This window comes from Asparagus officinalis, chromosome 8 (assembly GCF_001876935.1).
Source record: "Asparagus officinalis chromosome 8, Aspof.V1, whole genome shotgun sequence".
NCBI lineage: Eukaryota > Viridiplantae > Streptophyta > Magnoliopsida > Asparagales > Asparagaceae > Asparagus > Asparagus officinalis.
This window is the reverse complement of record NC_033801.1, coordinates 82917322-82928206: the sequence shown is the minus strand read 5'-3', so window position 1 is coordinate 82928206 and position 10885 is coordinate 82917322. Positions and strand designations below refer to the sequence as shown.

General features: G+C 38.7%; 1 protein-coding gene across 1 annotated transcript in view; it reads left to right on the top strand.

Moving 5' to 3' along the window:
* LOC109821447 overlaps nucleotides 1-3357 on the top strand; it is a 3716-nt gene extending 359 nt beyond the window's left edge. Inside the window, exons 2-5 of the mRNA XM_020387633.1 lie at nucleotides 609-779; nucleotides 898-951; nucleotides 1080-1223; nucleotides 2971-3357. Coding sequence (XP_020243222.1) covers nucleotides 609-779; nucleotides 898-951; nucleotides 1080-1223; nucleotides 2971-3357 — 756 coding nt within the window. The remainder of the gene's footprint in view (nucleotides 1-608; nucleotides 780-897; nucleotides 952-1079; nucleotides 1224-2970) is intronic.

The following is a 10885-nucleotide window of genomic DNA, read 5'->3' as shown; positions in this document are numbered from 1 at the left end:
GGGAGGTAGTCTTCTTTTCTATTTAGTAATTTGATATTAAGATGATTTAAGTTAGCTTAGAATATCAACTTTCATTTTATTTATTATATTATTTTGTTGTACCTGTCAACCTTTAAAATATGGTCAACAGATATAGTGTTTCATGAAGCTTGATTTTAATGAGGAGCACAATTTTTATTGATAGAGTTATTTTTCTATTTTTATGTCACTATGTATATTAAAGTGAAATGTTAATCTTTATATTTTTTCCTCAAGAATAATGATGGTTATCAAGCCTCTGTATTTAATAAAGGAGATTTAAGGAAATACTTTCGGCATCAGAAAAAAGTCTAAGTATTACAAAACTTAAATGAAATAATAAACATTTATTTATGAGGAGACTATCGATAATTAAGAATCTTAGTTTGGACAAAACATCTTTACTTAGGGAAACAAAAATATTCAAATAGTCTACACTTGAACAAGCAAAACTATTGATGAAAACTACTTACCTAAGAACATCATGCCGTAAAAAAATTGATGAAGTTTTCCACAACTTGCATTAATATGACAAATCTTTGTTTCTAAGTTGTTTCATCTTGTTTTGTAATAAATTTGTTGTTAAATAGTATGCAGTTATGAAAACTACAATTGGTGAATATTACGGAGCAAGTGCAAAACTTATTGTTTATGGTTTTACAAATATCAAAGTTGAGCAAAGCACCATAAGCCAAATATGGATTCTTGGAGGTGTTGCTGGACCATTAGATGAAGTAAACGCTGTACAAGCAGGATGGCACGTAAGCAATTAACTATATTATTTAACTTACTCAAATTAGAATATTCGCAGTTTGTTTAAATAAAACTCACTTGAATTTCCACTAAATTTGTTTTCTACTTTTTTTGTTAATAATCTAGGTAGATCCGAGTTTATATGGTGACTATTTAACCCATCTATCTACATTTTGGACGGTATGATCTATGAATTATGTCTGACATTGAACTTAATAGCTAAATAAAATTTTGTTTTCTTGGTTTCAAAAATATTATAGTTTGTTACTAGCTGGGGATTAACAAAAATTGATTAAATATCTGTACAGGCTGATGGCTATGACACAGGTTGCTACAATCTCTATTGTCAAGGATTTATGGTAATATCTCGTGACTTTAGTCCTGGAATGGAAATAACCCAGCTTTCTACCTATGGTGGGATTCAAAAATCCATTGACATATGTATCTTCAAGGTAAAACAATAGCGAATTAACTTGGCTTTGGGAAATTCATCTCAACCAACAAACTTCATTGAAGCTCAATTAACCTATAAAGTGACTCATAAGACCTAAAAACTAACGCTGACAACAATAAGTCCTAAATTGGCACACTTAATTACAAGGCCTATTTCCATCATTAAATTTTTAATTTGAACGTAAAAATTAAGAATTTTTCATATATACCCCTCAAATCTTCCACACTTACAAATTTTCCCTTCAAATTTAAATATTTGCAAAAAACCACAATTCTCTCTCCCCCACACCCGACTTACATTACCTATCTTCTCAACCTCTCTCCTCACCCACTTCACTTTCCTTCGTCCTTCTCTCCTCCCCTTCCTCCTCCACTTTTGGTAAATGTTTGAGGAAAGAAAAGAGAGAGAAGATGGTAGAGGAGGAGGAGAGTGAGATGAGAAAGGAGAGAGAAGGTGAGAAGAGGCATAAGATTGGAGCAGGAGGGAGAGAAGGAGGCGAGGATGAGGATCTTGGGGAGGAGGAAAGAGGAAAGAAAGTGGGAGAGGGAAGGGGACAATGATGAAGAAGATGGTGGAGAGAGAATGTGTCAATATTTTTTTCTTTTTGCTGCAAATATCATTAATCATTAATTTTACCACTCAAATTAAAATCCAACAATGGGAATAGGCATTATTGGTTTACTATGTCAGTTTTTAAGTTTTATTATTATTACCGGTGTTAGTTTTTAAGCCTTATTGAAATAGGGGACACTTTATAGGTTTATCTGATAGTTTATCTTTATCTTAGGCTCTATTTGGAAACTTTGAAAATAACCTAATTCACTTTTGAACTAACTCCACTTGGCCTAAGTTAGTCTAAATTAGACTTTGTAGAACTAGTTCTAATTTATAACTTAGTTTGGTCAATTTTTAGACTATAACATATTTGGTTCATTCTCACCTAGTTCTCTTTTGCACCAAGGTTGTCTATGCTAGTTTGTAGTCTAGTTATATATTGAGCAAAATTGGACTCAAAAGAACTAGTTTACTACACTTTTTTTACTTTGCCAAACTATGGCCAAGCACACCTATAATGTACTCACTAAAACAAGTTTATTGAGTTTGCCAAACAAGCTCTTAGTCTTTTGTGTACAATTGATTAGCATATTGGAAGCGATATGTCTATAAGTTTAAGTGTGAAAAAGAAGTTTGATATCTAAATTTTGTTTTTTAATAGAATAAGATCTATAAGGTATTAATTATATATCCTTTATATTACATTTTATTCGTATACACATCCATCAAGGTGGTTTTTTTTTGTAGTCTTCAACTCAAGTGAAATGGGTGATGAGGTTTATGAGATTCCCATGTTCATTAAACAACCAACAAAAGGAATTACATGATCATGTGGAGTAGGGAATCTATGTATTAATAGAATATAATAACTAGGGTGATAAATATTTGTAGGTGTCACTACTTACCCTTCTTCTATTTATTACCCTGACCATGTGATTGCATTACTTTTTTACGTTTTTCAAGGTCGTGGAAATCAAGTGTTGAGCCACATTAATTTTTTTGTAAGAAAATTCTCACATGATTACTAGATGAGTTTAAAAACAGATGAGAAATAACTTGATCACAGAAATGATCTTTATGTTGGTAAAATAGAATAGGGATGGTGAATAGCTACACCTCTATAATAATTGGTTTTTATGTGTGTGTGGAGTGGGGGGAATAACTCTTATTTTTTGTCCTTCTCATTATAGGATCCAGAAGAAGGAAATTGGTGGTTAACCTATGGGGAAGAAAGATCTCTAGTGGGATATTGGCCAAAGGAGCTTTTCAATAATTTAGAGAAACCTAATGAGGTTGATTATGGTGGTGCAGCTTACTCTCCCTACAATGAACCTAGTCCCCCCATGGGAAGTGGTCATATGCCTTACGAAGGTCCAAATAAGACATGCTATTTTCTGAACATTAAGTTAGTAAATAAAAGAAATCAGCTTTACAGTCCAAAATCTAACAGAGTCAGACTAAAATCTACTAGACCTGACTATTACGGTATTGATGGAAATTATGACTCAGGTTATCCAGATGGTTACAAATTTCGTTATGGTGGTCCTGGAGGATACACTCGGATGAAGGATGTATAATAATTTTCTTTCTACAAAATAAAATAAATATTTGGTTTATGGTAGCATTCTATTGTTGAATTTATCCTTAGCCTTAAGTCAAACATTCTCATGAATTCCTAGGAGTATATCGAAATTTCCTTGCTGAGGAAGGTTAGATGCCTTTCCCACAAGCCATCGTTTTTTCTATATTACTAGAGAAGAAAAAATATTCTCTTATGTCAAATGAACGTGTTTTAGTAATCACTTAAATTTGAAAAGATTTCACCCATGCGACTTAGATAATCTCAAGTAAACATGTATTCAGTTTTTAATATATTGAAATGAAAGTAACTGAATATATAACTATTGAAAGAAGTTATATGCTTAGAGAATTGAGCACTAGCTCATACTAGCATTCAAATGAAATCCATTCAGGGGGGAAATACGCTCCGATCTAACCATTGAATCGAGACTAAATTTGAAATGCCCAATGAAAAAAATCGGACCCTGCAAGAATGAAAGCACAAAGCATCAAATATGCCGAGTAAGCATCCAAAGGATGTACTTCAAGTAATGGAATTGCTTTTTCTCTTGAAAGAACTCCCTGCAAAATGCTAATTGATATTCAACATGCTCATCGGCATTTCGCTAAGGATCCAATGGGTTTTCAAATAACAGAAAACGAGAAAAATTCATTACTTACCACTGTTACTGATCAGAATTTAATATCACACTTGAAAATAGGTGCTTGATCGAACTGACAATAATTTTGTTGATCCCAAAATCTAGTAGCATATAGAGCCACAAATTGAATCACACAGATTACAACAATTAACTCTAGTTAAATCATATTCGTTTTCATTCCCTATAATAAAGCTGACCCAGAAGATTTCAACAGTATCCCGAGGTCCAATGAAACAACATTAGGTTGAATGATCATATGGGCTGTAAATATCACTTTTGCACTCAAACATTCCAAAGACATATTTCATATTGTGATATAGTAGGATATTGGTATTAGCACACCATTCATGAATTTATACAAATTTCCATCACCGTGATCCAGTGTTGATATCACTTTTTGTTAGTTTTTTACGAGTTCAGAAATGAAAGATGTAATGTTAGTTTACTTAGAGGCAGAAGAACGAAGACAAATATTTTCCTCCTGAATCAAAAAACAACAAAATATTAGCTTTTCTACACAATACCTACAAGCTAGCTTGAGAGGGAAATTAATAAAAAGACGTAAAATATTTGACTTCAATATATACCTGAAAGAACATATATTTCAATAAATAAGAAAATAAATTCCGCTACCTTGGCTCCGAAAAGCTTCTCTATACTTTGAATCCTCGCCTTGTGTAACTTGCATGCTGGAAGAATCCATTGCACGAGTATTCAAAAGCCTCTTTCCTAATCTACCCTTTGTAGTAACTTTCTTTTTCAACATATGTCAATGTAGGTTTCTTGGCCTGGAGTCAAAGCAATTGCAGATTCTCATTGCGCTGCTTCATTGTGCTCTCGAACTTTTGCAAGTTTAGCTTGCTTCATTGCATTAACAGCCTCCCTATCCCTTTCCGTCACATTCGTCACTCCTTGTTTAGCCAATTTCATATAATAAAAGTCTCCGCATCACCCAAATCAAGAAATTCATCAACAGCCTCAGCGGACTACTCTCATTTAGATTCTCTCTGACTCCCCCTCTTTCTTTGATCGGGACCCCTCGCATTTTCTTAGAGGGGCAAGGCAAGGTTGGATCTTGGAGCTCTCTTCTATACACATTGTACAGTGTAGTCTTAAGCTGAGCAATCTTTTCTACAGGAATCACAACATCAGCGTCCACTCTACCGTAGACAAATACTTGGCGCGTAGGGCGGAGGCGACGGAAGTTGCAATTGATGAGTTACATGTTTAAACTTTTTTTTAGCAGCAAATATTGTTGTGCGCAGCGGAACTCGACAACCAAAAGTGCATGATAAGCAAGATAGATCACAACCAATAGAACAAACACAAATCATAGCAAGACAAATGAATTTTACGTGGTTCGACAAGTTGCCTACGTCCATAGGGCAATGAGGGGGGAACTTTTACTATTAGAGATAAAGAGAATTACAAATAGGGTTTACAATCTCACCAAAAACCCTCAAACAAAGCTCTCAAAATCTCTCACAAGTTCTCCCACAAAGAATGCACCAAACTCTCTCAAAAGCTGATCAAAGTCATCTCTTACTTAACCATAATAATCATGTTTTAAGGTTATATATCAACACAAAACGAAACGGGTCAGAAAACATAACCCAGGCTCGGACCCGACTCGCGGTCGACCGCAACCAACGATAGAAACCCAAAAAACATTACAGGGTCCCTGGTGGTCCTAACTCCAGAAAGCTCTTGCTGATTGTGCACGTTTCTGATCGATCGTAGCGGTCGACCGGCAGTCATCCAAACTATTTTCTGCCTTATTTTCCTGAACTTTTACAAATCTCCACCTCAGTGAAGTTTCACCCAAAATTGAGCCGACACCAAAATAAGCCAAACGTCCTACTTGTTGCGTCCAGTACGAAATGAATAAATCTATGATAACGGACTCAATCCACAACAGGCCGGGAACCCAAAACGAGAGCTCAAACAATCTCCCCCCATTAATATCAACTTATCCAACCGGCTGAATCAAAAAAGACTGCCTACATGTCCTATTGCCTAAGGAATCAAGCCTCACGTAGTTCACCAATGGCCTTCAAAGGCCCTCAACATCGAAGAATGTTTAATAGCTGCAAACAATGACCAAATTTCACATCCGAGACAACTTTGGTTAACATATCCAGATGATTGTCCTTTGTGTGAATCTTCTCCAATATGATATCTCCATCAGACATCTCAAACAAAGTAGAATCTGATATCAATGTGCTTCGTGCGTGCATGATAAACCTGGTTCTTTGCCAAATAGATAGTGTTAGATATCATATCCTCAAGATATAGTTTTGATGATAACAATTTATTCATTATGTGTATCACTATGTGTATTATTATGCACAAACATATCATTGCAGTTATCAACTCCAAATTATCTCAAGATATGTGAACAAGTGCAAGATGAGTGCGGGCGTCAAAAATTACCTATAGGTCTCCGTACGTGGCTCGAGACAGAGAGAAGATGATGAACATCACTATCTGAGTCATAATAGCTTATTTGACGATGACAAGCGTATGAAGTTAGTCGATGAACCATGCGAAGCAACGGAACTTCGGAATAACAAAAACATGAATGGATCGGCAACTCCGTGTCACTTACAAAAGACGAAGCACCTCTCGTGTCCTGTCTACTTCACATGTGATTCAACTATGGGAGCTTATAGATCTCCTCGTTAGCTTTTTGATGTATATTAAAACACGTAAATCCAAGTTTGGACAATGAAGATACGGTGGAAACGGACAGAATGCATGAAACCAAGTTGAGGCCAAAGTTTGGTCGAGACACCAAGTGGTGTCTCGGCCAAACCTTGGCCGAGACACCAAATGGTGCCTCGACCAAAGCATGGCCGAGACACCCACCTGTGTCCACAGCCTAAAAATACTATTTTTGACAGATTTAAGCTGTTTTTCGATCGTTAACCGTCTGGATTTATTCAAACTGATAAGATATCATCCAAGAACATGGTTAAGTGGTTACAACTGAAAATAAGAGTAAATCGGTCGTTCTTATCTAAAAACAGGGATCCTGAAGCCTATAAATACAACCCTAGGGCCTTTATTTTTTCAGATATGGAATTCTCGAGCGTTGGCGAAGCCCTGCCAAACTAAATACTGAAGGAGCATGAATTTCAGAAGAGAGAAGGAGATCAGATCGAGTTCATCAGAATAAAGAAGAGGAGCTCGTCATATATACACTTCCTGGTCTTTTGCCTTGAGATTGCCCTGTTACGGTAATCTCGAGAAGAGTAATTATCTCGCTATTGCCGAGATAATTGCTTTGGTTTCATGATTCCTTCACGAATCAACGAAGCTACGGATCTGATCTGGTTGTTTGGTGGTCCACGGATATTAACGTCCCCGTCACAAGCTAGGATCCCACGCAAGTAGCGAACGATAGACATCTGTTACGCTGTTTGACGAGAGTTATACTTTTTTTTGTTTTCATTGTGTAAAGGCCTTATAAAAAGACTAACTTTTGTTTTCATTATAACGTTTGAAGTTGTAATGAACACAACAATGAACAAATTAACTTTCTCCCCAAACAAGATGACGACCACAGTGGGAGCCAACAGCCTCGTTGCCGAGAATGTCGTTCCGCAGCCAACGATCAAGATCCCGGTGAACGAAGAGGTCGAATATGAATTCGACTAGCAAAAGTTCAAGGAGTATGTCTCCTCTTCCTCCTCCAGATTCACCTCTCTTCGCAAGTGTAGGAAGGCCTCCTCCTCCCAGAAGATCCATTGGTCTTCAGATCTGAATACCCAAGAAGATGATCTCTCCACCGCCGCTGTTGTAGTTGTACCTCGCGATGACCCAATGACATTTGATGAAGCCAAAGCCACAGATCCGAATACCGTCTCCATTAAGGAGTTAATTGTTGAAGGCGTGCCAAATTTGTCGAAGAGGGCTCGTCAAAAGCGTCGTCAATGTCTTGCCCGCCAATTCGCTAAGGTTTTGGCGCAAGTGGATGGGCTACGCTACCAAGCGGATCTGAAGTCCAGGAGATGCCAAATGGCTAAACCATCGCCACAACAAGCTTCGAGAACCTCCTCCCAACCACCTACTAACGAATGAGTTCGTGTCAAACGGAACCATTCCACTCTTGAAGAGCGCATTCAGAAGCATCGCGCACTTCTTGCACACGCCCGGATCCTTATGCATAAAGCAAAAAAATTACAAAAAGAAGAGGTGTTCAAAAGGCCACCAAAATCTAAGCAAGTTTGGGTGCCGAATGCCAAGTCAGCGCTTCTACCCGACAAGAGACACCAGTCGTGTCACTCACTCGATTCCAGATCCAAAGCTGGCTCTCAGCTTTCGTTAAGTTCAGATCTCGCTCCTTCTGATCCCGTACCTCTAGTGAAGTTCCGCGATAGTATGGACATATCCATAGGTAGGAAAGTAATAGTGGAATGCTTAGGTCCCTTGCACGAGGATCAAGGCAAAGCTCCAGTCAAAGAACACTTGGGCATGATGAATGAACCCCAAGCAACTCATCGAGCTGGGAGTTGCACTCACCATTGCAACAAGTCAGAGCCTTCTCATAAAGGAAAAATTCCATTAACCGACCATTGGACTGCGAGTCGAAGTCCAAGATCCCCTTGAGGTCCCACGCTCACAAAAGCGTAACTCCAAACGTATGACTCTTGGAAATACTAACAAAGCATTATATTCCCAGAAGGAAACGTATTCATCTGACGATGATAACGTTATACCTAGGAAGTTGTGCTAGCGCATAATAGGCTTCTCTAGCAATTATACCAATGAGTTATACTATCGGGCTGGGGGTACAAACATATATCGAAAGAGAAGTACCCGAGAAGCGGACTCTCACTGTCCGTGTACTAAAATTATCAGGGTAGTACTATTAGCGTGTAGCTGCCACAAGACCACTCCACAGAGGGTCTCGGTATTCCAAAAGCTTTCCCCTGAAGCCTCGAATACTAAACCAAGATATTTCCGTAAGAAACGATCAGCCGTTCAAGATGACGAACTTTCAAAAGTCATAATTAACATGGCTGATAGAGGAAAGTCAACTCGATCTTCTAGTTCAGACCCGCTCGTATCGCATCATCTAACTCGGCTACGCACAGGGACTACTAAACGTAGGGATTATCAGAGAATGCATAGGGGATTAGCCTCGGATGATGAAGCATAAGATGCCAACTCTACAGTTACTTCTGACAAAACGGTATCCAGTCCAGGACAATCCCGCGAGGTGTTTATGATTAACATAGAGAAAGTAGTCAAAATGGTTAGGGATGCTCTAGTCAAGCAGAAGGAAGCATTCAAAATTGAAATGAAAATTGCTATGCAGCAGATGAGGGAAGAGCATGACCAACAGATTCGGGCTCTGTCCAATCAACTTGGTGAATCCAGCCATCGTAAGATTGCTAACCAAGCAGGTAGCGATTCATACGTGGACGAACATCTTGATGCTGATAACCCTCCTGTTGACTAGAACGCTGAGGGTGGCCCCACTGAGAATAACGACACCGGGGGTAGTCCCACCAATGATGACAACACTAGGGGTGGTCTCGTTATTTCTCTCAGAAATCGTCCAAAGCACGATACAAGCGAGGATGGGAAAATAAAGGACCTCGAGAGAAAAATTAACGCTCTGATGTCTACGCAAGAGATACAAAAGATTGGTATTCCGTGTCCTTACCAAAGAAAGTTGGATTCGATCCCGTATCCGGTGAAGTTCAACCTGTCAACTTCACGTCGTTTGATGGGAAGGGTTCGCCCACTCAGCACCTGATCTATTTCAAGTCCCACTTGGGCATAATCTCCGGCAATAAAGCATTGATGGTTCAGTCATTCGTTGGCATCCTATATGGGCCCACCTTTGATTGGTACCGCCATCTCAAGCCTGGAAGCATCAATATCTGGGACGACCTAGAGAGCCTATTCCTCGCTCACTTCCTTGATGATTACGTCAAGGTGTTAATCAGGACACTCTTTGATGAGAAACAAGAAGACGACGAGATAGTCGACGACTTCATCAAGCGCTTCCGAAATAAGGCGATGAACTACCAAGATCCGATCACAGAGAACTTCATCCTCCAAACCTGTCACAACAGTCTCTTTTTAGATGTGTTGGAAGTTATGGGAGTAGCATCCTCCAATACCTGGAAAGAGTTGAAGATGCACATAGAGTGGGCCAAACGCTTCCTCAGAAGGAAGAATGTCGAGAGGAGACAACCGACGGCTAATCCTCCAAACTCAAACTTTGCCTCCCTTGGTAAGGGGAAGGCCCCTGGAGCTACTGTTGATGCTAATCAGACGTTACAATAGCAATCCCAGATACAACAAAAGACTTTAAGTCCGAGACTCCAAAAAGAGTACTCATTCAAGGACGAAGTGGTTCCAGCTATTTTCGAATCCCTCCTTGAGAACAACAAGATCAAGCTACCATCTATTGTAAATCAGGAGGAAGCTGACAATACTGCGGATCCAAAGTACTGTGTCTACTACAGGAGGATCATTCATCCCACCAAGGCTTGCTTCGCTCTCAAGAATATCATCCAAACCCTGGTTGAAGCTGGTGTCATAACGCTAAATTAAGCCGAATGAAGACTCCGACAAGTATAACTGTATAAACTTCTCCTTTTGACACTCCAAAGTGTATACGAGTATAAACTGCTTCTCAATACTCCAACAGATATACGAGTCTAAACTATTTTCTAATTTTAATGGGAAGTTCCTAGAAGAATATCGTATGTGATATTCTTAAGGATAACCCAATCATCCAGTTAAGTACCCAATCATCCAGTTAAGTACAATGTTAGACCCAGTTTCACAAAAAAAGCTGGGGGTGGATGTAACAGGAAGTTTTCGAAAGAATGCTATATGTGGTGCTCTTAGGGATAACCTG